Consider the following 27,547-nt stretch of genomic DNA (forward strand, 5'->3'; position numbering starts at 1 on the left):
TGACTAGCCTTGTGAGCTAACAGCAGAGGCAAAGGTCAACAGCTGGTACTAACAATAATAATAATAATAACAATAACACACTTATAGCAGTTTCCTCTGCAGTGAGCAGTGAACTGAGATTTTGGATTCGTACTAATCAGTGTCGTTTTGCATCATCGCTCAGGTGATGATGGACAATGATACACACCTGTTGTCAGCTGTGGTGGATAAATGAAGCCGCTGGTCTCCTGCACGAACTCCCGCCATCAGTCCGCCATCTTTAATGCTCATCTGAGAATAGAAACAGAAAGATAAATCAATATTTAAAACTTTACATAATACAACCGGCTTAGCAGCAGTTAGAAAGAAGGTTCGCCGCTCGTTCAGTTGCCATGTGAACCGATACAACAGCTTCACATTGTGTAACACACTGAACCTGAAATGGCCTCCACCAAATGCAACCGAGTCTGACCCAGTTTAAACGGGAAGACTGCACACTCTGCCGTCTCTGCAAACCCTCCACTCCTCTTCTCCTCTGACGGTTTTTTTTTCTTCTTCTCCCCCTCCTCCCTCCTTTATATCCTGGCCCCCCCTCTCCTTTACCTCCCACCCGCCTCCTCTCTATCTTCCTCTTCCTCCCCCTTTTCCTCCCTTTCTACAGGATGGGCAGGGCAGCTCCCAGAATACAGTCTGAAAGTCCGAGACCCCTCACTCTACTGCAGGATTCCTACACAACAACACCACATAAATAAACTACTTGACTGTTAACAGTAAAAGTACTTCAGCTACTCCGGATTCTGCTCCTTTCACTACGGAAACTACTTCATCTGCTGCAGAAAGTACTCCTGCTACTGCTACAACCACAGGATTACAACAGTCCACCAGAAACTCCTCAGAGGTCCAACCAATCCAAACTCAACCAGAGGCACAAGAACCTGGCACCTCAAGCTGCACCAGAACCAGAAAACCAGGCCAAAACCAGTACTGGACCAGTTAAGCCAGGAGAAGTCTAGACAGGACCAAACCAGGCCAAGACAGACCTGAAGAGACCAGTAGAAATCAGAAAAGGCCCTTGGAAAAGTTTGATGGGACTGCTGACGATAGGTAAGTGTGATGGCGTGACTGCAGTGTGTTACTGGATGTGTTGTTTCACCTCACTGGAATTAAACTGGGTCAGAGATAGAACCAGTCTTTTCAGGCCGTGTTTCCCAGCAGCGATGCTGGACCTGAATTTACCTGTGTGACTTTAGAGGGTTGCTCGTCTTCAGCTCGACGTGTGTGTTGATTTATGGGCTCTGCAGGCCCAGATTACTGTGCTAATAAAGACAGAAGGATGAAAGACCTCAACACTGAAAATGACTTTCACTGAACAAAAGTAGAAATAGATGGAATCAATTTAATGATCCATCTGAATTTTCAATTCTAATTAGATTAACGTGTACATCACGAAGTCGTACGACTTCAGCCTTAGTCTGTACCTGTTTGAAGGTTGCACCTCATATGATCAGGAAGTTAATAAAATCATTTTGATTTGTTTTTGCACGTTTGTGCAGGCGAAGTAAAAATGTGTTGGACTGTTTTTGGGAAACATCACATTTTTGGATCAGATCATTAACGACTCCAAAGTGGTGACTCAGTCATTTTCGCATCGTTTGTGCAGCAAAACAAACATTTTAGCTTAAAATTAAATTTCATTGTAAACAGTTTGATTCACGTCCTGATCACCTGTTTTCAAAACCTTTGGAATTAGTTCATAAGAACCGTCCCCCAGCCTGCAGGAGCCCAGCTTACCTGCCTCACCTGGCTAAGACGAGCAGAGACTGTGCCAAAAACTGAACAAGGGGTTAATTTATTTTGTGAAACCGTCCATTTAGTTTGGAAACTTTATTTTAATCCCGCTCAGGCCTGTTGGCTCCAGGGGACGTACACAGGGTTTGTAGTATGTTGCCGTACGGTCCTTTGAGCTTCCAGACAGTCGCACTGTAAGCTCATCCATCTTTATGTTTACGGCCTAATTTAAGACGAGGTTCTGCTGGTTCCTCCACCTCTTCATTTAGCTCTATGAAGTCTTTTTATATCTCAGGCTTTAAAGAGTACACATCGCTGGCTGACATTCACACCGCAACACAGAAACCCTGAATCATTTCAGCTGGTCTGAAGAAGAAGTGAATTAGCTCCGTCCTCATGTTGCAGGTATCATCAGTGACGGATTCCTGCTGTGGAGCTTAATCAGTCTGATCATTTTACCACATCAAACTGGATCCAAACTGGAACCAGTTATGGGAACCCATCCCCAGTATCCGGGCTCAAACATTCTTGATGTTGAGATTTTTTTTTTTTTTTTTTTTTGCATCAGATATTTAAATTTTAACAAATTAAACCCGAATCGTTATAACGATTTACAGCTCAAACCAGTTCCCACAGTCCCTCGGATCCATGTGGGCGATCATCTTCTGGTTTGGAGGAACCAAAGCGTTTTGAATTTGACTCTTATTTCCACATGAACGTATCTGCAGCACTGTGCAGGCTGTGTGGGAGGACAGCGGCTCTGCTCGGGACAAAAACAGGAAATGATCGAAATGGTGACCCCGAGTTATTTCAGGACGAAGCCTCCCGCTGCTCTAATCGAACAAGAATTTCACCTTTCCACAATCATGTCGTGCCAAAATCGGACCAGCGCCGAACATCCCGGATCAGATCAGTCCTGAAGGAAACCTGAGGACCAACCCGAGGAGACGTTACATAACAGAGCTCTCTGCAGAGAAGAATGGAGGGAAACAGCCGCTGTGAAGCACACAAAAGCTGCTTCTGCTCCCACTGAGCGTTACCTGAAGGAGCCATTCACATCTACAACACAGAAACACAGCAGAAGTGTTTTGCTTACTGAGGTGTGAAAGTAGTCTGAGCTGTGGGACGAGCAGAGAGTGGATTCAAAGAGAGGAAGTGAGGAAGACGAGTGAGGGGAGGAAGGCAGAGAGAGAAAGAACGGGCCCACTAAAGGTAGAAGGAACAGGAGAAGCTACAGGAACAGTCATCGTCTCTATGCTCTTATTACCGAGTCCTGCACCTGCTCAGGTAAAATAAAATGTTCATATAAATTCAGCTGCAGGTGAAATAAACATGAGAACAAAGGAGAAAAATATAAAAGCAAAAAAATATGAAAATAAAGTCCGTTTTTAAAGCATCTAAACTAAGATCACTTCATCAGGTCAACACCCCTCAGCTCAGCATCAGCCCTGACTGACAGCTGCAGAGCCGTCACTGTGTCTCATGCATGGACGGATGATTACTGTGTCTCTGTGCAACACATCAACAACACGCGTGAGCTGACCAGCAACTGGTTTACACATCTGACTGGGACAGAAAGTCTGAACACCCTGCGTGAATCCGGTTCGGATGTGATGTGTCGGTTCCTGTACTGGGCCCTGGGTCTGTCCTCCATTATTAGTAGGACTGAATGATTTATGTTTTTCTGATCGAAACTGTGCTTTTCAGACAACGAGATCATGTGATCGGCAAAGCTGCGGGTTTTTGCAGTGCTCCTGACTGACCCAGGATCTGCTGTGTCCACTATTTTCCACATACCTGCCGTCTCCCTACCTGCCGAGCTCACCGATCAGAAGCGGCGTGCTGCTCGTGCACAGGTCAGGCTAACGCAATCAGTATCACCTGCTCCACCTGCTGCTTCATTAGTCAAATGGCTTCAGCTGGAGCACAAGCGGAGTTACGTGCAGCAGAAACAGGTTCTGTGCAAAACCTGTCGCGCTGAAGCTGCAGCATCCAGCGGAAACACAACCAGTTTATACCGACACCTGAAAAATCAGCACAGGTATCTGCATGACGGAAAAGTTCCGCTGCAAAGTGTGAAAATGATGCTCAGGCCCGAAGAAGCGAACAGACAATTCCAGCATGTTTTACCAGCGTCACTCCGGATGATAAGAGCAGCCGAAGACACCGGGACTTCAGCCAGGTTTCCATCCCACAGCTGTCCGTGTGAGTGGAAAGAAAAAGTGCTAACAGAGCTGAAAGATGTGGAGTATTATGCCACAGCTGCTGATATGTGGTCACGCACAGCGACCGAGCCGTATCTTAGTCTGACTGTGCATTTCGTAAATCCCAACTCTGAGTTGGAAAGTCTCTGCCTGCAGACAGCAGACTTTCCCACTGAGCACACCGGAGAGAACACTGCTCTGAGATATTTCACTTTATAGAATTTGAAATCAGTTCTTAACGTTAGTTTTCATTCTTGCATTAGAGTAATGGCATTTAATGTTTTAAAGGTATCATGTAGTTTTCTGTTACTGTACATTGTGAATATTGCACTGAAGCTTGAAAAAAAGTCATGAATCAGATCGTAATCTCAGTATCTGCCAGAAAAATCGCAATTAGATCTTTTCCTAAAATCGTTCAGCTTATCAGTGAAAGTTGTTGACATCAGATGGAGCCTGAAGTGAAGAGCTGCAGAAACCGTTTCTTGTTGTATTGATTAAAAAAGTGATGCAGGTGTCACAGATGTATGAGCGGGAAAGTTTCCTCAGTTACTTATGAGGAGAATATAAACGTTATTTGTAGGAGGGTTGGATATTAAGTGTACAGCTGCGGCTGGATGTGAGCCGTTCAGGACCGTGGTCAGTCTCTGCAGATTGAAACCAAAGGTGCTTTTTCTGTATGAATGACTGTGAAGGATGAGAGTCATCGTTTAGAAACTCCTGTGTCATCGAGCTCTTTCACAGCAGCGTTTGTCAGATTTATGTTTGAACAGCTGTCAGAGAGTTAGCTCGCCTTTTGTCTTTATCTCCACTTTGAAGGTTAATCCATCAAACAACAGTGAAAGCTCTGATTTAATGAGCTTTCACTCCTGGCACTGATGCATGAAAAGTCCCCAAATTTAAAAAAAAAACAAAAACAAAACAGTGATTTTATTTTTTTTTTCTTTTTTTAGAAGCAGAGAAAGTGTCTCAGTTCATAACGAAACCTCCAGCAGGTGCAGGGTCGTTCAGAGGTGCTCAGGCAGTTCCCTCCAGGGTTTTGGGGAATGAACCTGATCTCAGATCCATCATGTTCAGAGGAAACAGGATCATTACTCAGAGAAAAGATGGAGTTTAGTGTTTCTGGACTTTTGTGTGTCCAGACGTCCAGTCGTCCACCGTCCCTCTCACAACAGGAAAGGTTTTGTTTCAGAGTTTTAAATGGCAGGAAGCTGATTCAGAGCCTCTGATTGGTGGATCTGAAGTGGAGAAAACTGGAAGTCAAACCCAACAGTTCAGGGCTGATTACAGAGGGTGTCTGAGACAGGAAGTGGACAGAGACAAGTCGGCTGGACGTTTATACAGACTTTATTGTTTTAATAAGCAGAGATACAGCAGAGTTAAATGATGGCACCTTGGTCTCTGTTATCTGGACTCAGTGTTTACTGTCAGTCTGTTAAAACAGGGAGTTCATGAACCCTCTAAGAACAAATGTACTATAATGACAAACCGGAGCTTTTCAGCTCTCAGCCTCGTTTCTGTTACAGAACATCAGCAAAAGCAAACAGCTGAAAAATAATATATATATTATAGATTTAATAATTTTTAATAATTTTTAATAATTTAAATTTTAAATCATTCTGTGATTATTTAAAATTTAAATAATTGATAGTGAACAGAAACAGTTTAATGAGACAGGATCACTCAATGTGAAGGAAACACAGTCAAGGTAAAACAAACAGACACTTAATATGAGAGTTTGTGAAGGTGTTAAAACGAAGGTGTTTATAGGTGGCCTGTCCGTGACCTTCACCCAGTGCGTGCTGGGATACTCTACAGTGATGGAAAAAGAAATGAATCAGTCTCTGAATGAATGAATTTCTTTTAAACTGACATTTCAGAGATTGACAAGTCGTCCTGTGTGCAGAGGATTCCTCCACAGGGTGAAATGTTAGCGTTGAATATCGCTGCAATTACCAGGCTTTTACTGTAGTAAATGAAAGGAAGTGATTCATGTGAGTGAGCTGCGTCTCCGCGTCCTGTCAGCACTGCCTGGTTACAGTGGTTTCAGCCATGCTGGGAAGATCTTCGGATGTGTTTGGGATGTTTGGGATGTTGACCTTTATGGTGAAATTAAATTATCATCGCGGGTTGAAGCGGCTGAGAGCAGGGACTGTTTTGAAAACTCTCCCAGCTGGTGCCTTCAAGGACACTCAGACACTGGAGATGTGAGAGTCGACTGCTGAAGAGTATTTAAACACTGATCCACAACAAAAAGACATTTCCAATGTTTAGAGTGGTGATGTGGACACGTGAACTCAGACCTCAGCCCGTCCTCTCCTCCACCTGTCACTTTGTACTGATCCTCTATTGGAAATCAATACCTGATCATTGCTTTTTACCCGCACGCACCTCATCATGAAGCCATGAAGTGGTCCCAGATGTGTGAGCAGTACAGATGTGTGAGCAGTACAGTGTGGATGTGAGGGCTGAGCGAGGTTGACAGAAAGACATACAGAAATGAGAGAGAGAGAGAGAGAGTCAGCAGGTAGGTCGGTAGTTTTAAACGGGAACTGCGAAAATTGTTCAACCGCGTTACCATAGCAACAGCGAGGATGTAGATCAGGGGGCTTTTTTTAAAACACACACACACACACACACAGAGTGACACAGTGAGGTTAGCACAGGATTCCCTGCTATTCCAGTTTCTATGACAACTCACAACTCATCCTCCTCTCCCTGTCTGTCGCTCTTTTATCTTCAGCTGTAATGGAAGCAGCCATTAAGTTCTGACTTCAGTTCTGCTCTGCTTTATTGGGATGAATGGTAATCAAGTGCTAATTAGCACCAGTGATGATTAACACATACGATAATTAAACACATAATAATGTGTCGTATCGACCAGAGAATAACAGCAGCCGTAGTAATAATGAATCTGAAGACAGCACGGAGGGTCACTCCCATCTCAGAACAATATAACACAACGATCAGATTACAAAGTGACTCACTGCTCCAAATTCATCCATATTTTTTAAACCAAAGCTGCTAAATATACAATTAATTATACAAATAACTTCACTGATGAAACTGTTTCCACTTTTGTGAATTTAAAGCTCCCTGATCATTTGGAGACAGGCCCTAAACCTGCAGTAACACTGGTGATTCAACTGTTTCTGTGTGTGTGTGTGTGTGTGTGTGTGTGTGTGTGTGTGTGTGTGTGTGTGTGTGTGTGTGTGTGTGTGTGTGTGTGTGTGTGTGTGTGTGTGTGTGTGTGTGTGTGTGTGTGTGCGTGTGTGCGTGCGTGCGTGCGTGCGTGCGTGCGTGTGTGTGTGGGGGGGGGGGGGACATTTAACTCGGGATGAAAAACAGGATGTGATGCAACATCCCGGGGCCATTATTAGCGATGGAGAAGGTGGAGGTCGGATCAGAGTCAGAGTCAGCAGACAATCTGAATAAGACGTCGTCCCACAGTCAGAGAGAAATCCAGCATTTAATCACATTAACATGGCTGTTACACTCGTCTGCAGTGGAAATGGAAAGCAGCCATTATTACTGTTATCACTTAGACCTGAATTTGAAAATGCAAAATGTCTGCTGTGAGAAATGTCTGTGGGAGGCTGTCAGATTCACGCTAATACCTGCAGTCTCTCTGACATGTCTTATCCAGCTGTGAATGTTTTTATAATGAAGAGACAACTTTTAATTCAGGAAGAAGCTGAACTCGAGGAATGTGCCTGTTTCAGCCACGTGTGTCACGTTTAAATAAAAATACCAAAGAAAAATAAGAGAGAGCCAAATTATGAAGAGGATAAAAGTTCACAGTCGGTGCTTGTGTTTGTCCCCAGAGCAGGATGGACGGTGGAGACGGGACCTAAACCATTCTTCCAAACCTACTTCAGTACAGTACTCGAGTAAATGTACTTAGTTACTTTCCAGCACTGGCAGCAGGGATGAAGCTGATTAAAACAGCTGTAATGATGTGATGATTTAATCATTACTGTTTGCACTGTGATCTGTTGCCTCACACTGGAATCATAATGTGTGTGTGTGTGTTTCAGCCACATGCCTCTGAGTCCGGCTGCTGACACCAAACATGATCGCCCGCGGCAACAGGCGGTTACTAACGGCAACCCGACAGGCTCTGCTGTTGCCAGGGACGACGACGCAGATGACACGCCCCCTGGAAACAGCATTGTCGTCCGCATTGGCATCCCGGACCTGCAGCAGACGGTAACACACACACAGATATATATACAGTATATACATGAATATACAGTATATATATAGATACACATGAAACCTCGAGTACAGAGGATTAAATGAATGAATCAGCAGGACAAACCTGTCTGTCTGTCTGTCTGTGTCTGTCTCTTTCTCTGTCTGTCTGTCTGTTTCTCTGTCTCTGGCTCCCTCAGAAGTGTTTGCGGTTGGACCCAGAGTTACCAGTTTGGACCAGTAAGCAGAGGGTTCTGGTGACGTTGACTCAGTCTCTGTCGGATGTTTTGAACTATGGTCTCTTCCAGCCGGCGTTCAACGGCCGAGCCGGAAAGTTTCTGGACGAGGAGCGGCTGCTGAAGGAGTATCCTCTCCCCCCCATCACACCCATCCCGTACCTGGAGGTGAGCAGATTATTATTATTTTTATTTATTTTTTTCTCAGCACTTTCTGACAGATGAAAGAAACAGAGCTGTGTCTGTAAAACCTTCTGTTTCCTCACAGTTTCGTTATAAGAGGAGAGTTTACACACAGAGCTACGTGGACGATAAACAGCTGGCCAAGTTACACACCAAGGTACACACACGCACACGCACACACACACACGCACACGCACACAGAGATTGGATCATGTGCGGCATTAAACTGGTTTTTGATGAATTACTTTACGTCTAAAAGTCGACAGTTTTTGTTCATTTAAGTAAATCTGCACAGTTTTTTTTAATAATACAGAATTCTAACTGAATTTACTCCCACTCTGCACAACAGTGAAATATAGTTCATTAAAAAGCCCAAACTTTATTCTGCACAGACATCTCCATTTAACAGACCTGCGGTTCCTTCAGAAGAACAAAATGCAGATGACGTGATGTGTTTTTCAGGCCAATCTGAAGCGTTTCATGGAATATGTTCATCAGAAGAACGTGGAGAAAGTCTCCAAATGGCTGGAGAAAGGCCTGGACCCCAACTTCCATGACTCTGAGAGCGGGGGTACGAACAAACCACACACACTGCACAGTTTAAACATTCACACAGCCCTCAGCTGAAATCACCATGTTTTTAGCCTAGCTTAGCACAAAGGCTGGAAGCAAGGGGAAACTGCTAGCCTAGTTTGAATGGAGTTTAAAAATTTTATTCTCTCAGATATAAAACCCTGATGTGCTGAGCACCTGTCAAATTTGAAATATTATCCAAAATAACAACACAATTCTCCAGTGATCTGCTCTGACTGTGGAGCCGTAATAACTGAAGTCTGTCGTCCTCTGTCTCAGAGTGTCCTCTGACTCTGGCGGTGCAGTTGGAGGAGAGCTGCGAGCTGATTAAAGTTCTCCGCAGTGGAGGAGCTCACCTGGACTTCAGGACCAGAGACGGTATCACCGCTCTGCATCGAGCCATCCTCTGCAGGAACAGCGCTGCTCTCACTGTGAGCAAACACAGGAGCCCTTATAGCCCCACTGTTCAGGAGCAGCTAAGTCATCAGTGTGTTCTCTGATGCGGCGTGTTTCTTATTGTTGTTGGGTGTAATGGAAATTTGAGCCTCTGGGGCTTCAGTACAGTTTGAACGTGTTGAGTCTGGCTTGGCTCAGACGCTGGGGATCTCGTGGCGGCTCCTCTCACTTACACCGACACCTCCTCCAGAACTCGGGCCCGGACTTACCGAGGCTTTAACACCAGTTTTTCAGGCGCAGATGTGACTCATTCTGTCACATAATGTATTTATCATTTTAGTGAATCTGTGAGGTGCATCTCTACATCTCCCTCCTCGCTGCAGGTGGATCACACCAGTGATGGTTACTGAGGTCGTGTGTTTGCAGTGGTCAGTTCTGTGGGGAAAAGACCAGGAATAGACACAAGGCAGGAAAGTGTAGGCAGCAAACAGGAATAAGAACATGCACATTTTCATGCTCGTTAGCTGCCAACAGTTATTAAGACATATTGTGCAGCAGAGCGACACAATAATGCAGATGGGATTTACATAAGGAAAAAACCGTGCATGAAATACAGATATATATAAAACACATTGTTAGAGAGGAAAGAGATTTAATTATTAATGAACATAAGAGACATAAACTGATTCTGCAGTTTGTAGTTTATGTTTATTAAACTGGTGAAATCAACGCTGCCTAAAAACAAATGTCTTTGTTTGAAGTTTACTTTGTGTTTGTGAATTATCTGATACTCCCAGCGAAGTATGAGCAGCAGCTCCACCCCCACGAACACACACTGCACTGCATGTTTGCTCTGCGCCATTTTCTAAATCTGCTGCTCAGAGATTTTTATTATTAACAGACGTGTTCAGATTCATCCACACGCTGAATTCTGTCCTGGTCCTCAGACCCTGCTGGACCTCGGAGCGTCTCCTGACTACAAGGACAGCAGAGGTCTCACTCCACTCTATCACTCTGCCATGGTGGGTGGCGCCCCCTACTGCTGTGAGCTGCTGCTGCAGGACCACGCAACCATTGGTACGGAGGCTCAAGAGGGTCAACCTAGCTGATGTCATAAAACGCTGACACCTGTGTGTGTGTGTGTGTGTGTGTGTGTGTGTGTGTGATTCTGATTGTGTCTGTGGAAAAAAACACTTAATCGCTGAAAGATTTCTTGTTGCCATGGTTGCAGGGATGACTGATGAGAACGGATGGCAGGAAATTCACCAGGTGACACACACACACACACACACACACACACACACACACACACACACACACACACACACACACTCACTCACTCACTCACACACTTAAATTACTTGCACTGATGATCAGTTCAAGCCCTGTACAATTATGATTTTGTATGTGCGTGTGTGTGAATTCAGGCATGTCGCTATGGTAACGTGCAGCACTTGGAGCACCTGCTGTTCTACGGCGCTGACATGAGTTCCCAGAATGCTTCGGGAAACACCGCACTGCACCTCTGTGCGCTCTACAACCAGGTAACACACACACAGTAAAGTGAGAGCGACAGAGCTGAGTCATGAACACGTGTGTGTCGTGTGTTTTTGCCTTTGTTGTGTGGTTAATAAAACAATGGTTGCTGGGTTTGTAGGACAGCTGTGCCAGAGTGCTGCTGTTCAGAGGAGCTAACAAGGACATCAAGAACTACAACAACCAGACCGCCTTCCAGGTAAAATGAAGACCCGGCTCACCTTTCAGGACGTTTCACACCTGACGTGTCTGACATGGTTCACACACACGTGATGAATAATCATTTTTAAACCATGAAGGTTTGTGGGTTTTTCCTGGAGCCCAGTGAATCATTTGTTTTGTGTGAGTTTTATCAGCGAGCGCCACGTGTGAATTAATCCGCCGCTGAAAATAGTCCCCAGCAAATGATTTATATATTTCCTCCTGCTTGTTTGATAAAAACCACAGTGAGCAGCTGTTTTAGGAAAATACTGAGGCTTTGGAACTTATATATGCGACCTGTTAAAGATTTACGTCTTCAGTAGGAACCAATGAGCCTGAAGCTCAGAGCCAAACACAGAGGAGGGAAGTCAGAAGACTATTAAAATGAAAATCATAAAGTTGTAGGTTTTGGTCTTTGTTGTTTGTTGACACTAAGAAAGAAAGAAAAAAAAAAACGTCAGCTGTTGTAGTTATGATAATGCTTTAATACTCTGTGTGTGTGTGTGTGTGTGTGTGTGTGTGTGTGTGTGTGTATGTGTGTGTGTGTGTGTGTGTGTGTGTGTGTGTGTGTGTGTGTGTGTGTGTGTGTGTGTGTGTGTGTGTGTGTGCGTGTGTGTGTGTGCGTGTGCGTGCACAGGTGGCGATCATTGCTGGGAACTTTGATCTTGCAGAAATCATTAAGCTCCATAAAACCTCTGATGTTGGTGAGTTGGCCGAAAGTTTAAACACATTAAAATCATGTGTAAATGTTTCTATGAGCACATTTTACGGTAGCTGGTTAACTCTGTGCATGTGTGTGTCTGTGTGTCTGTGTCTGTGTGTCTGTGTGTTTTGTGTGTATGTATATGTCTCTATGTGCCCAAGTAGTTCCCTTCAGAGAAACTCCCTCCTACACCAAGCGCCGCCGAGCCGGCTTGACCAGGACGACGGCTGGAAACGGTCTGTCATCTCCACGCTCTCTGATTCGCTCAGCCAGTGACAACGCTCTGGAAAGCCCCGCCTCCTCCCCAGGCCCCTCCCTCCAAAGCCTGGAGACGCACCACGACACTCACACACACTCGCTACGACGACACACACGCAGACTCAGGTACATACACACTGTGACAGGGTGTGCTCTCAGTTTGCATTCATTGTTCGAGCTGACCGCTGTGTGTTTACATACTGATGCTGTTTCACTGCATCTGGATTCAGGACTGATGTGTTTCTTTGATAGTTGTGTTTTTGTGTAGCTGATTGTTGGTCTTGCCTTAAGCCAACAGTGTTACAGTCACTTCAGATTAAAAGCAAAGCAGATTTTCACTCTGCTGAACCCGTGTGTTTAACACGCCGAGTTTATTTGTGTAATTCAGTTTTGCTCAGCGCGAATCGTTTCCTGCTTCAGCGAGTGTGTCTGCGTTCAGTCTGAGCACAGCTGTAGCTGTACACGTTGGCAGCTTCACTGGTGCAGATGACAGTTGGTGGATCTGGTTAGAGTAAAGCTTAAAACTGGCAGCAGCAGAGGTGCAGCGTTACTGTCACTGAGTCACTGAGACGTCTTCATCTTCGGATGCTGCTTAAACATCTGGATCGATGTCGACCTTTAAAGTTGCAGATGTCTGTCTCTGACCTGTCTGTCTCTGACCTGTCTGCAGCCCGAGCGGTGGAGGTCATGTGGAAACCAGCCCCCCCTCCTCCCCTCCCCTGACCCCCCAGATGAGAAAGAGGAGGCTGTACAGCGCCGTACCAGGACGCACCTTCATCGCCACCCGGTCCCACGTCCCCCAGGGGCCCGGCGAGATCCAGCTGCACCGAGGAGAGAGGGTGAAAGGTGAGACAGAAAAGACGGATGTGTGTGTTACACGTCTGTTGTTGTTGTGTATACAGTTAAAATGCTGCAATGTTTTGTGCGCAGCAGTAATAATGACTGTGTGTGCTGTGGCTCTGCAGTGCTGTCTATAGGCGAGGGAGGATTCTGGGAAGGAAGTGTCAAAGGAAGGACTGGTTGGTTTCCTGCCGACTGTGTGGAAGAAGTCCAGATGAGACAATACGACCCCAGACTGGGTAAATACAGACACGACACTGTGGTGGAATGAGCCCGTTCTTCACACACACATTTAGAAACGATGTGCGTCCGAGTTCAAACTTTAATTTGTGCCGTGTTTGTAATGGACTGGACTTAAATGTGACACAGTGCTGTGTGTTCATGTGTGTTTCAGAGACCAGGGAGGACCGCACTAAGAGACTGTTCAGACATTACACTGTAGGATCCTATGACAACTACACCTCCTACAGGTAAGACACCGTCACTACATCACTCAGAGACGGTGGCTTTAAAGAAATAGAATTATTAACCATTAGTTTACTATTTATTATACAGGTAAATGGTCTAAACAACCAGTTATAAACAATAATAAACACCCATGTTTTACCTTCCACACCTGAAAGCAGGTATGTTTCACAGATTTCCTCGGTTGTAAAATGAGATGTGGGAAGAACACGAAGTTTCTGTTTAAAGCGCTTTAGGATCTAATTCTGAAAACCAAGCTGCAGCCTCCACGCTGAGCAGATAAACGTACGTCTCTGTCTTTTCTCTGTCAGTGACTACGTGATCGAGGAGAAAACAGCCGTGCTGCAGAAGAGAGAGAGCGAGGGATTCGGCTTCGTCCTCAGAGGAGCTAAAGGTAGAAACAGGGATGAGTAGATAGATGGATGGAGGAGTGGTGGGTGTTTGGAGGTGTTGGGAAGGAAAAAAGAAGGATATTTAAAACAGTGAAGTCTTCAGAGGAAGAGCAGAGAGCTTTAAAACTCCTCGCTCTGTTGTTTCATAATAGCGACACAGTCCGCTGAGACAACTGGACTTTTCCTCACTGAAGATGATGATGTCGTCCTTCCATACCAGTAAATCACATCTCTACAGTTTCATGATGTTGTATCAGTGAAACACTACGACAAAATAAAAGCAGATTTAGGAGTTGCTCCCCAGCACAGACCCAAACTGACCCTGAATCTGAATGAATGAACAGAAGAGCAGCAGATTTCTGAAAAGTTTATAATCTTTATTAAGCCTCAGTTACACAACGTCATTTCAAAAAGAACAAACAATCAAATTCATCCAAGGAGCTTCGAAGACTGAAGATTAAAAACTGTGAAACGTCTTAAAAAGAATTATATCACGGCAGGTTTGACACAGAACCTTCGATCATTGATCACCAATAAGAAAAAAATACTGAAATAAAACACGTCTTCTCTCTCTCTCTGTTTCAAGCTGAGACGCCCATTGAGGAGTTTGCCCCCACCCCGGCGTTTCCCGCTCTTCAGTACCTGGAGTCAGTCGACCAGGGGGGTGTGGCTTGGAGGGCGGGGCTACGGACTGGAGACTTTCTCATAGAGGTAACACCTGTCCTCACACCTGTGGCATCATTAGATTTCTGTTTGTTAAAACATAATTAAAACTTTGCTGTAATCTCTTGTGATTGTGTGTGTGCGTGTGCATGTGCGTGTGTGTGTGCGTGTGCGTGTGCTGTCCAGGTGAACGGTACAGACGTGGTGAAGGTGGGTCACCGGCAGGTCGTCGCTCTGATCCGTCAGGGAGGAAGTCGTCTGCTGATGAAAGTCGTGTCTGTTTCCAGAAAATCAGAATCCAACCTGCTCAGGAAAAAAGGTGCATGTTATTATTTATCATTCATTATTATTTGTTTATTTTTCACCTGTTTTTTTGTTTACTTCATTCGCCTCACGTAGCTCTGATCTGACAGAATCTGAATCTGATCACTTTCAGTCTTATGATTCAGCTCAAACTAAAGAAAACCAACCGTCCATTTACTCAAGGAGTCGACCACACGTGCGCCGCTATTTCCTGTCTCTGTTTGTGCTCTAACTGTAATCTGATTGGTTCTCACCTTATAGCTCCACCCCCTCCGAAACGAGCCCCCAGCACCTCGCTGACACTCCGATCCAAGTCCATGACTGCTGACCTGGAGGAGATAGGTAAAACAAACACACACAAACACACGCACATACACAGACACACACAGACACACACACACACACAGTGTTAAGTCAGACTGTAGCAGTGTGTGTTGACCTTTGCTCTGTCTGCAGCCAGGAGGAGACGCTTCGGTGAGTCACATGGACGTGGTGTCGGTGGCTTCAGTGTAAATGTGTGTGATCGTGTTGTGTTGTAAAACTGCAGTGACTCTAATTTTCGTCTTTTAGCATGATGGTGCTGGACCGATGCTTCAGTGATGGCATGGTGTTTCAGTCAGGGCCGTAGCTGAGGACGCTGAACACATTAAACAGTCCGGATAATTATCATGAACTGATGAGTGATTTCTGATAAACAGTCAACTGTAAAATCCTCAACTCAATTTCAGCTTCTGAAAAATGAATATTTATCGCTTCTGTAGTTTTCTCTGATAGTAAGTAAAATATCTGAGAAGTGGACTGTTCAAAGGTGTCGCTTTAGGTCCTGAAAATAACCATTAATTGCAGTCCGACTGTCAAAGTTTAAAGTCCTGGCTACGTCCCTGGAAACTGATGTTGTGATGTCTGAAGTTTGTCAGCAAAGTCCAGATTCTGCTGTGGTGTCACGTTGTGATGTTGTGTGGTTTTTGGTTTTGTTTATGTTGATCTTTGTGTCTCTTCCCTCCAGAGAAACTGGATGAGATGTTGGCCGGCAGCCAGCAGGAAGTCGTCCTGAGGGCCCGTCCATCAGACGACTTCAGGGCGGCGACGGTCAAACAGCGACCGACCAGCCGACGAATCACACAGGCTGAGATTAATGTAAGACGAGTCTCAGTTTAGGGGACGTCACAGACACGGTCCTAACACTGTCGTATCAAAAATACCAGATTACAGCTTGTAAATAACATTTTCACTAACCTCTGAGGTGCAATTACAACTTAGAGATTTTTCTCAAAGCTCAAATCCAGTTTGGTACAAACATGGACGAAGTCCGTTTAAGGTCATTTAAACCCAAATATAACCACTGTCATAAATTTTTAACCCTCATTTTACGAACTCTGTAAATATACAAACATCTTGAGTTCTCCAGTCGCGTGAACACAGCATAACCCTTCATACGAAGTCCGAGTGACTGTTCTCATCAGCTCTGCCTGAAGAGCTGGAGTCTCAGTGAGTTCAGAGCAGAGGTTACATGAGTTTAGATGTCAAATTTTTGTTGTGTGTGTGTGTGTGTGTGTGTGTGTGTGTGTGTGTGTGTGTGTGTGTGTGTGTGTGTGTGTGTGTGTGTGTGTGTGCGTGTGCGTGTGCGTGTGCGTGTGCGTGTGCGTGTGCGTGTGCGTGTGCGTGTGCGTGTGCGTGTGCATGTGTGTACGTACACAGTCCCTGTTTGAGCGTCAGGGTCTGGTGCCCCCCTCAGCCCCAGAGAAGAGCACCATGCCTTTGCCCAGAGGAATGTCCAGAACCAAGAGCTTTGGTGAGATACACAGACACACACACACACAATATTTCACACACAACCACTTACTAGCTTAGCTTACATTAAGACAGGAAACAGATTGTCTGGCTCCGTTTACCTTTGGACATATTGACATATTCTCAGAACGCTGAGCTCTCTACACTGAGTCATGAGCTCTTAAGAGTTTGAAATACATTTATTATTTTAAAAGAAAAGTAAAAATTTGTTGTTGTTGGGTACCTTTATCGAAACGTCTCCATGGTTACTACGACAGGAACACCTGAGGATGACAGGATCACGGCTCTGATCAATGAGAGTCGGTTTCCACGGAGCTCCTCGCTGACAGACAGCTTCATCCCTCCCCCTCCTCAGACAGCTCCACCTCCTCCTCCCTCTGCCTCCTCCACCTCCTCGCTCTTCCTCCTCGACTCCGGACCTCCTCCCTCCTTCCTACCACCTCCTCCCCCGGCCAGAGGGGAGGGGCTGACCCGCTCCAGCTTCAAGCCGGGGGCAGAGCCAAGGCTCCAGGAGCTATCCGATTCGCCGGCGAGGAGCCACGCCCACGCCGAGCGGCAGAGGAAGGCGAGGTCGATGATCATCCTGCAGGACACGCCACCACCACTTCAGCCTGATGCGCACGCTGCTGCCACACACACGCTGCACACTGCCACACACACCGCCACACACACGCTTCACACCGCCACACACACCTCCACGCTGTCTCTCCACAGCACCAGCCCCGCCCTCGGCCACTCACCGCTGTCACGCCGCCGGGGTCGACCAATAGAAAACCCTTATGCTAACGTGGGACAGCAGGCTCCACCCACCAAACCACAGAGGAGGAAGTCGCCATTGTTGAAACAACTTCCTGTAGAGGAGCAGGGTTAGGATGGTTCAGACGTGTCATCTTTGTGTGTCGAGTTTCTTGAGTGCCTGATGGGAAGTTTTGAGCACAAAAATTATATTTAGAAGAGAAATTATCATCACGCCAGAATAATTTAACTGGTGCAAACACAAATGTATTTTGTGGTCAATAAATTTTATTTTGCGTATTTATTACCAACAAACATGCCAACATGAAAAGTTGGCATGTTCCATCAATGGGGCAACCCACGGCAACTGCAGATATCACAATTTCATTTCAAATTAAAAACGCACCAAGAGATATGAGCCAAAACACTGTTTTGCTAATTACAGCGCCCCCTAGTGGCCAGATGACACCAGATTTGTTTCATGCACTTTGGACAGAGTCTGGAAACGTGCGACCAAATTTGGTTTTGTTGCACCAAAGCATTCCTGAGATATGAGCTCAAACCGAAAACAGCGGCTTTGCCACCAATTTTGATTGGCTGTAGCAGGTGAACAAATTCAAAATTGAAAAATCCATCAGATACCACGGGAAACACTAGCATACCTGTCCTTCAGAAAGCACTGTTCCCTGAGCACAGACTTTATGGTCATAAAACTATCCTCATGGAACTTAATGTAGACCCTGGTTCCTCTGGTGCAACCTGTTCGCTCTCTGAGCTCACAGTGTCCCATTACGTGCTCAGGTTTAAGGCACAGAAACAAAGCCATAGCCTCCCAGTCATCGCTCCAATCAGTCTCACCTTTTGTGTTTTTTTCTTCTAGTACTTGGAATCAAAGATCACGATTCGTCCAAATCAGATGGAGGCGGGCCCGGCAGCCCCAGCAGGGCGGAGTTGTACCAGCAGCAAGTTCTTTCAGAGCGCGCTCGGGTTCAGGGCCGCCGGTCGTCTCTCTTCCTGTCTGTTGAGGGGGCAGGGTCAGAAAACCAGGCCCCGCCCCTCCTGACTCAGAGCCATTCGATGGATGACCTCGGAGAGCTTCCTCCTCCCGCCCCGGTCCTATCGCCTTCACCAACACCTCACACCTTCCTCCATCCACTGACGGGGAAACCTCTAGGTGAGTCAGCTGATCTCTCCTGTTCTCATTAAGAGTCTGGAAACAGAATTATGTTTGAGTTAATGATCAAGTAACTAAAATCAGTTCTAGAAAACACTAAAGCATTAATAACTCAAATCAACAGAGTGGATAACATCAGGAGTGTAATACTTCACTAACATCAAGCAAAACTGGAATCAAAGATAATCCAAATATGACAATGAACCTTTCAGATCCACCCATATAAAAACTTTTGTCCGTCTTTGTTCTCCTGTTCTCTCCTCAGATCCCTCCTCTCCACTCGCCCTGGCTCTTGCTGCACGAGAACGAGCGCTCACCGCCCGAACGCCAAGCCCCGAGCCTCGAACTAAACACGCATCTGCCTCCACTACGCCCATCCCCACCCCAGCCGCCAGCCCGGAGGGCAGACACAAGCGCACCCCTATCGCCACACCACAGAGCAGCCCTGAGCCCCGATCCAAGCGGACCACCCCACAGACAAGCCCAGAGCAGCGAACCAAGCGCACCACTCCTCAAACCAGCCCTGAGCTGAGGCATAAACGCATAACCCCGCCCCTGTTCCCCGATGGACAGGTGGAGCGTCCAGAAACAGAGGGAGGGGTGACATCACCTGCTGGCCCCTCCCCTGAACGATGGAGACCCTCTCCCTTGCCACCACTGGCCAATGAGAGTCACTCTGCTCTGATTGACAGGCGCAGAAGTCTCACAGTGGGCAGTTCAGAGGAGGAGGGTGGGGCTTACACAGTGACACTCCCACCAGCACTGCTGTCATCCAGCGATGAGGAAACCAGGGAAGAGCTGCGCAGAATTGGTCTGGTGACTCCTCCCCCTGCCTTCGCCACTGTTCCTGCTCCTCCTCCCCCATCCTCCCTCACTATACTGCCACGAAGAAGTGGGGAGGGAGGGGGAGGAGAGAGTGGTCCTGATTCCCTAGGTAGACGAGGAGAGGAGGAGGAAGGAGGTGATGAAAGGCTCCATGACAGCTCCTCCTCACCCAGTTCACTCCCTCCCTCCATCACCTTGGCTTCCCCTCCTGCTCCATCCTCCCCCTCCTCGCCACCTGCTGCTCACCCATCACCCTCATCCGCCTCCACTTCCCCATCAGGCCTAAAGCCTCGCCTTCGTTCGCCAATCGGCCGGGGCCGCTCCGCACTTCGGGATCCGCTGCTGAAGCAATCATCAGACAGTGAGCTCCTCCCCTCTGCTGCATCCTCCTCCTCTCCTTCTTCCCCCCTCTGTTCCTCCCCAACCAGCGGAGGTGGCCGGCAGCCACGCTACCTATTCCAGAGGAGGTCCAAGCTGTGGGGGGGCGGGGACGATCGCGGGGAGGAGCGACGGGGCCTCAGCCCAGATGAAGGAGGAGGGCGTCCGGCAGCACTGGGAGGTCAGGGGTCAGGGTCAGCTGTGGATTTGACGAGCCGGTCAGCATCAGCACTGGAGCTGAGCGGCAGGGCCGGGTCGGGACTGGATCTGGCTAATCGTCTACAGCTCCTCAACAAGGACAGTCATTCTCTGGGGGAGGAGCCAAGCCCCCTTGACCCAGGTCGGAGGTCACCAGTAGGAGGTGCAAGGTACATTGAACTACCTTGCATTGTAAATACTGCAGTAGTATTGACCTGATAGTACTACTGTGTGTGTGCGTGTGTGTGAGTGTGTGTGTGTTGTAACAGAATCTGTTGTTTGTGTTGTTCCAGATGTGTGGACAATGGAGAGAGTAAATCGTAGGTTTTTATCTCTGGTAAACACTTCTCGTTATTGATAAGAGATGATTTTCATTAGCTAACAGCTAACTAACGTGCACTGTCTTCGCAGATGACTAACTACTAAAAAATTGACATTACTCTCCCATCTGTCTTTGGAATAAACCCTTGGAATTGACTGTTGCTAAACATCTCTCCTAAAAAGCGACTGCTCAGCCATAGATTAGCAACCATGATAAGTCATGGCAGCCCTGTCAAGCTTTGTGTTTCACAACTTGAGACTTACTTTATTTATATCTGTTCAAAAACCAATTCACAAGAGCAAAAGCACAAAGAACTGATTAAACTATGTGTTCATTTGTTCAAATGTAAGCTGCAAACATTAGCTGTTAGCTAATACTATCTACAGTATTAACTTAATGTTTCTTCTAAGAGTTAGCATATCGTTAACGTCTTTGTTGCTTGTCCAAGTATGTTCTAGAGAAAGCGAAGTATCCAAAATGGTAGAACAATATTAACAGTACGTAGCTGTATGAGGTTTATTGCTATTATTAAAAGACGTGTCTGTGACATATTAGCTTTAGTATCGTGTTTGTAACCATCATGTTCATGTTTCATTTTCAGAAATGCTTCAACGAACCCTTATAGCTAACATGAGTGTTAGTTAGTTAGCTGATTAAATCTGCTAATGACAGCTGTAATTTAAACAACCAAAGTTGACATCAACTAGAAATGAGAGGATGCTTTGTCTCCCTCTCTTTAAAAAAGGAAGAGTGATAAATCTGCCGCCATTATCTTGGTAAACTCCACCTGCACCGCGTGAGAACGCAAAGCTTAACAGGAATAGCAACACTTATTAACGGGGTTAGCAAAGGATCAATTAGTGACTCCATGTAAACGCCTCAAATGATAACGAGGTATAAGTGATGTTCATGTCATTAATATCATGTTTACTGTGTTGCAGGTTGTTCTCAAGTCTCGGTGAACTTCACACCATCTCCCAGAGAGGATATGGTGCCAGCTACACAGTCCGACCAGGAAGTCGATACCCTGTCACCCGTCGGAGCCCCTCCCCCTCTCCCTCCCCCTCTGATAGATCAATAGGGCTCACCTCATCCCCCGCCCCCTGCTCTGAAAGGCCAGATCTGAGCTCGGGTCGCGGTCTAACCATCCTGAAGTCATCCAGTCTAAGTCTCCCCTCAGAACCAAAGGAGGTTCGGTTTGTGATGCGAAGCGCCAGCGCACGAACCAGGTCCCGTTCCCCTTCGCCTTCACCCCACGCCTCACCTTGCCCCTCCCCAGTCCTCAGTGGCCCCCTGTTGGCCCTTCGGCCGTGGAGGCAGCGGCCCCTTAACCTGTGGAATAAATATGACGTGGGTGACTGGCTGGAGAGCGTGGGCTTGGCCGAACACCGCCAGCGCTTCCAAGAGCACGAGATCGAAGGCTCCCATCTCCCCGCCCTCACCAAGGAGGACTATGTGGAGCTGGGCGTCACCAGACTGGGACACCGGATCAACATCGAGAGAGCACTCAGACAGCTGCTAGATGGTTCCACTTGACCCCTCACCTCTGACCACTAACCTCTAGACATCCTGAACTGTGACCTCATAACCCCTGACCTTTGGTCAGACACTAGGCCATCTCTTTGACTAGGATATCTTATCAGTGATTGAATCTTTAGACATTTTTACCAACGCGGAGCCCAGCTCTCTGAGTGATCTTGGTGACATTTTGGCTCGTCAGCTGTTCGATCAACTCAGAGTTGTGATGAGTGGTCGCACTAAGCTCTGTGTCCAGTATTTAGCTTTAGTATCGTTCTTTAGTTTGCCGTCTGTTAACATGTAGTGCCTACTGTTCATACTGTAAAAACCTTCAATCAGATTTGTCATTTCTCTATTTAAAGGACAGAAGGAAACCAGGCCGGAGCTGATACTGATGCCATTTTGACGAACAGGACCGATGATGTTGGCCGCACTTTTTAAATCCTGCAGCTACATCCCAGGTTCTTATTAGACAAAACTAATCAAAAGGAATTTACAGAGACCTAATAATTGATTAATCGACTATTCACTTCAGCTCTAGCATCCACACAGTTTTCTACAATGTTACACTAACATACGACAGATTTATCCCTGGACACAGAGCTGCCATTCTCAACAGGTGAAGATACGTTGATCAAAAAGCTGATCTGACAAACTGACTACAAATATAACGAGACAGGTTCTTTTCCTTGTGCCATTCTGCTTCCCCAGATGAGATTAGCTGGACATTTACTAGCAGAGCTGGACAACTAGTAAGCTTACTGAGAGTCTTCACCTTAACGACCGGAGATTATAGCCGAGGATACTTCTCCGCTCCTTTTCAGAAAGATCTTGTGACTTAGCATTTTTTCCAAATATCACTCATGAAGAATTTGTGTTAATTTTGAGTTCATATCTTAATGCCGATCATTTAGAATTTATGAATAACAAGTAATAATAATGTGGTGGTGATGATTTACAGAGTTTATAATAGTTTGGAAAATGATTTTGAGTTCCTTATGATTTGACAATGAGTTGAATTTCAAGGTTGTTCCGGTGATGTTTTGGAATTCATAATGATTTGTCAATGAGTGTGACTTTGTGCTGATGTGCTGTGTGTTTCAGGGAGAGCTGCAGCAGAGCTCCAACTGTAAACCTCTCTGGTTTCTAACCTGCTTATTGAGGGCTTACTGTACATGGTGCTATCTGTTTAAAGCCATTTGTACAGAAAATACCTTTCTCCTTCCCCTCTTACACTTTCCTCACAGTGAAACTCTTAGGTTAACTCCCTTAACTCTAGTGCGTAATTTCTAAATTAAATGAATCAAGTATGGCTGTACCTGCCATGACCCAGAAACAGGCCATGAATGGAGTTTCCTCCCTGCCATACTGGGGACTTCTCCCCTGCCATATGTGGAGTTTCCTCCAGACCATACAGAACCCAAAACCATCTAACGTTTAACAACTGAGCTGAAGTACGACTTAAACGATTAACAGATTCGGTCATGCTGAAATTCGCTCCCCATTCTTTTCAGTTAAGAAGGCTGTAAAAACACGGTCACATTACGTTTAAGTTCAACAAAACTTCCCTGCACTCGGCCCCGAAACAGGAAGCAATGTCACATATCTGATTCAGGTAATAAATAAACATCAATCAGAGCGATCACAGTCAGTAAACTGTGAGAGCGACACTGCATTTTGTAGTCTGGTAGTGTGATCGTTTAAATATACCCGAACACAGTGCAGCAGTGTCTGTTTGCAAGTACAACAACCTGTCAAATTCAAACAGGTGAACTTAAAAGGAAGTGAATGGAAGATGAAGCGTGTTTTCTTAGACGCCTTGGCGACCCCAGTAAAGTCTCGCCAACTGTCCAAAACACAAATATATATTCTTATACACTAACTGTTGCAGCTCTAATGCACTTAGCTCTCACAAACTCTAGTTTACATCGTACCCTAATATCAGAAGAGTGTGATCTGTTGAGTCCAGTACAGAAGTGGGTCTAGGGTATGTTTAACCTCACTCAACACAAAGACGAGAAGCAGAGGGAGACGATAAAAGTAATACACCTTCCAACAACAAAGCAGTCGGATTTACCTGCTGTATCTTGTTCGTTAAGAAGCTAGTCACCGACCCAAGCTCCAAGGACGACAGTAACTGCTGCTAAAACCACAGTGTTTCATTTTTATTTTTATTGTCTTTCTAAACTTGTACAAACAAGCAGATAGAGCTGGTAAATAAGATCTGTGAAGTCGCTGGAAGGTGTATTTCTTTCACTTTTCTTGGAATTGGAATCAGCAGAGTTAAAACGATGTATGAAGAACTGTTAGCATTAACAGCTGAAGCATGTGCTTGCCATCACAGCTACAACTTCCTCCATCCTCAGTATTTTAACTAATCAACCCTCGTCCTGATTCCCCTCTAAAGCACAATCAACGTTTCAGTGCCTGTTTCCACTAAAAACTAATCTACCATGTTTATCTTTTTTTTTTTTTTCAACTTAAGTACCTGAACACGTGCCAAGCTGCAATAAATATTTTCCAAAGTTGTACAAGTTTACCACAATGTCCTTTTATGGGAAAACCTGCCCATGGCAAACCGCAGAGGTGTAGAATGTATAGTCTATGTACAGCACATTACAGCAGACTATATAGTCTCTATAATATATATTATGGTAGAATAATGTAGCTATAGTGTAATATATAAAGTATATTAGAAAATAAAATTTATACAGTAATATTTTGGTGGACTCAGTGTTATAATCGCACCTTGTTTCCACTGAAACGATCAGTTATCACAGGTTTAATTACAATGGACACCACAGACTGAGACCACACATTAAAATAAAGAGGCTCTGCATCTAATTTACAAATTCAAAACAGTCAATTCAGTGTTAAGTTACCCTTTTGGGTTCTATGCTGACTGATGTCACTAAGAAATAATGGACGCCCAACATGAATGTTTGAAGGCACCATCAGAGGTTTGATTAAGTCCGAATGAAAACCAGCAGAAAATCTGAGAAAAAGATTCAGCCCCATGTCCTGGCTTTCCAGGAAGAACCTGCAATTTTGCCTAACTGTTAGCCAATCCTGCTATAATCATCTTGGTACTTCACATTTCTTCAGACCATCTGTGTCCTATTGGTCTCTCCGGTACTTTCCACTGTAGCTTCACTTCCCCTATTGGATTGCGAAGTAATTAACTTTATCAAACACACAAATATCATCAACAAAAACATTAAGTATTGTTATCACTGCCAATCACACATTTCATGGTTATATACTGATTAGTTTTCCTTCTTACTCTTATGCTCAGTGAATCATCTTTCTATTTATCCTCCAGCTGCTCTTTCTGTTCTTCTCTCGGTGGCGTTCTTCCCTTGGACTTTCTCTTGTAGTCATCAGATCAGGTCTTGGTGATGTGCAGGTGAAATAATCGATGAACGATTCTGGTTCTCCCTCAAACTCTGGATCTCTGGCAGTTGTATGGGCTGGTGACGGCTCTTTTTCCATGACTGTAGTTTCTTCTCTTGAGAAATGATGTGACATTCTTCCTCTTTGAGACTCATCTCTCTCGCCTGTTTCCTTTAGGCCTGTTAGGAAACCTTTAGGCCTTCGAGCACAATGAGCTGTCGCTTTCTCTGCAGCACAACAATGAAATCAGGTCGGATGTGGATCAGTGATGACGAGGTCCTGTGACCTCTTAACCTCTGACCTCAGGTCCCTGCTAAAAGTCCCTCTGTATGCTAACATACCTGACATGAGGTCATTTACCTGTCGTAGGATTTCTCAGCCAATCAGAAATACAACCAGCAAGTGACACGGTGGTGAAATAAAGTCAGTGGTGTTCCTAAGTGGAGTTAAAGCAATTTTACAACATTAGCACATCCAGGCTGCCGTACCTGGCCCACCTCTGCCTATAACGTGGAGCTGTGAGGAGAAATTCTGGCTCCACTGTTTCCGATCATTTCACGATCAATGTTAAGTCACGATACAAAGATTCAAGGTTTGGATAAACATGACTCATCAGTTCAAAAGATGAACAGCTGTGTCAGAAAACAGATGAAGTCATGAAGTTATCTGGTCTGAACAGGGAACGCAGCTCTAACTGAACCACTCACAACAAGTAACCACTGCACTCACAGAACATTTCGCACAGATGAACATGTTTTCTGAGGAAAGGCACAAACACAGGGATCGATCGTAGAATTTTAAGAGTCAATATTGGATCGAATAAAAACTGGAAAATGTCTCCAGCCCCAGTAACGTCTGAAAACCTGGTAAAGCCTTTTTACTCTGCTAAACGTGTTCTCAATGTCGACCAGTCGTCTTAGTTTAACTTAACCTAAACCAATGTGAGCTAACGACGTTCTCAGACTCCCCCATTTATTACAAATAATAAATATAAACACGAAGCCTGAGAATCACAAACCGACATGGTGACAGGAGAGAACCAGGACAGTCGCGTGAACAGATGGAATAAAGAGCCAAAATGGCTGCCACTGGAAATCTGATGATGTTATGAACAAATATGAGGACCATGGTAACACCTCAGCTTCCTGCTGATTGGCTGAGAATCCTGGCTTTCTAACCTGTGTGTGAAACCTTCCTCCTCCTGATTATAATGGATTTGTGCCCCCCCCCCCCCCCCCCCTCCCCCCGCCAACCCCCCCTCCTTTCTGGCTTCCTCTTTTTACAGTATGTTTGTAGTTTCTTCTGGAGTGAGTGGTGTGTGTGTACTTGTAGTTTTTTTCTTCCCTTTTCTAAAAACTAAAGAGCACATGATGACAACTGATGAGCTCTGCAACGCAACAGATTGTAATCTTTATAATAAACTGTCATTTATTACAAAGTTAACACTCGGCCTTCATGTGTGGTTCTGTCAGTTTAAAAGAGTCAGCAGGTTTATGACCTCTGACCCTGTAAGGCTCAGAGTTAATAACTGACCAGTTTCACTTTGGCCTAGAGACAATAACACAGTTATTTTCTTTAATGAGGTTATAAAATGTCCGAATACAGTGAAGATGCAAAACTTATATGCTACTGTTTTCTCTGATTCAAAATATAAAAATGCTGATATCACTGTTATATAAAACTATGAAAGTAGTAAATATTTCCATTAAGAAGCTGCTACCAGCTAATTTAAAAATATATTTTTTTTAAATACTAAAATTACTTAAATGATTTATCAATTATCAGAATTGTTGCTAATTAATTTCTGTCATTCCATTAATTGATTAATGAACTAATCTGATCAACTGATATAAAAACACATTGATCACCAGCTTTAAAGGAACGGAAAAACACATTTCCCAAAATGTTCAACTTTTCCTTCCAATGATTGTTTCACAACAAAAGACAAACCTGTGACTTTTAAACAGTTTGAGTTCAGTCCCTGAAAGTTCTTTTTAAATATCACAGTGTGTGTGTGCTGCTGTACCGTGCACTGAAGAGGAAGATCAGGAGTCACACATCTCCCAAATGTTGAACTGCTCCTTTATGTTCAAGTGTGTTGATTTGGCAAAATGAAACGGAGATACCACGATAAAAAGAAGCTGCTTTGTGTGTGGACAAAAGCTATTTGTCCACAAAGACAAAATGTCTCTGTGGACAGTGAGTAAACAAAAGCTGAAATCTGATTGGCTCTGTCGGCTGTTCGCCTCCTCCCTGCTCTCCCATTGGCTGGCAGACTCGACCTGTGGCTGACTTAAGATGA

General features: G+C 45.2%; 1 protein-coding gene and 2 long non-coding RNA genes across 8 annotated transcripts; 1 reads left to right on the plus strand and 2 right to left on the minus strand.

Annotated features, from left to right (window-relative positions):
- Positions 1–715: 715 nt before the first annotated feature.
- shank3b (SH3 and multiple ankyrin repeat domains 3b) lies at positions 716–26,666 on the plus strand. 5 transcript variants are annotated; one of them, XM_041029945.1, is made up of 26 exons: positions 716–1,083; positions 8,006–8,177; positions 8,363–8,566; positions 8,667–8,738; positions 9,044–9,152; positions 9,434–9,585; positions 10,498–10,627; positions 10,782–10,819; positions 10,978–11,094; positions 11,208–11,285; positions 11,925–11,991; positions 12,152–12,374; positions 12,919–13,094; positions 13,214–13,327; positions 13,483–13,558; positions 13,865–13,947; positions 14,532–14,656; positions 14,795–14,927; positions 15,173–15,253; positions 15,918–16,048; positions 16,610–16,703; positions 16,960–17,568; positions 18,318–18,611; positions 18,877–20,182; positions 20,306–20,332; positions 21,276–26,666. In XM_041029945.1, the coding sequence occupies exons 2-26, from the start codon at positions 8,010–8,012 to the stop codon at positions 21,868–21,870; spliced, it is 5,202 nt and encodes a 1,733-aa protein (XP_040885879.1). In that variant the 5' UTR covers positions 716–1,083; positions 8,006–8,009; the 3' UTR covers positions 21,871–26,666. The 5 variants fall into 5 exon arrangements, with proteins under 5 accessions (XP_040885879.1, XP_040885880.1, XP_040885883.1 ...); XM_041029946.1 differs by having other exon boundaries at positions 12,155–12,374; XM_041029949.1 differs by having other exon boundaries at positions 20,306–20,349; positions 21,276–21,410.
- On the minus strand, positions 14,328–17,061 carry LOC121176022. Of its 2 annotated transcripts, XR_005892864.1 has the most exons (4): positions 16,926–17,061; positions 16,608–16,698; positions 15,166–15,240; positions 14,328–14,911 (listed from the first exon to the last, which is right to left on the minus strand). It is a non-coding gene; the product is annotated as an uncharacterized LOC121176022 (long non-coding RNA). The 2 variants fall into 2 exon arrangements; XR_005892863.1 differs by lacking the exon at positions 16,608–16,698 and having other exon boundaries at positions 16,926–17,035.
- LOC121176023 lies at positions 17,171–27,408 on the minus strand. Its single transcript, XR_005892865.1, has 4 exons — positions 27,272–27,408; positions 18,296–18,647; positions 17,443–17,618; positions 17,171–17,285 (listed from the first exon to the last, which is right to left on the minus strand). It is a non-coding gene; the product is annotated as an uncharacterized LOC121176023 (long non-coding RNA).
- Between the last annotated feature and the right edge of the window lie 139 nt (positions 27,409–27,547).

Source organism: Toxotes jaculatrix, chromosome 22 (genome assembly GCF_017976425.1).
Source record: "Toxotes jaculatrix isolate fToxJac2 chromosome 22, fToxJac2.pri, whole genome shotgun sequence".
Taxonomy (NCBI): domain Eukaryota; kingdom Metazoa; phylum Chordata; class Actinopteri; family Toxotidae; genus Toxotes; species Toxotes jaculatrix.

What these genes read in the sequence shown, in the direction of transcription:
- shank3b (XM_041029945.1), top strand. Translation starts at nt 8,010, where the DNA reads ATGCCTCTGAGTCCGGCTGCTGACACCAAACATGATCGCCCGCGGCAA. An exon ending in CACCCATCCCGTACCTGGAG is followed by an intron (nt 8,567 to 8,666) that starts GTGAGCAGATTA and finishes GTTTCCTCACAG; the next exon opens with TTTCGTTATAAGAGGAGAGT. An exon ending in ACAACCAGACCGCCTTCCAG is followed by an intron (nt 11,286 to 11,924) that starts GTAAAATGAAGA and finishes GTGCGTGCACAG; the next exon opens with GTGGCGATCATTGCTGGGAA.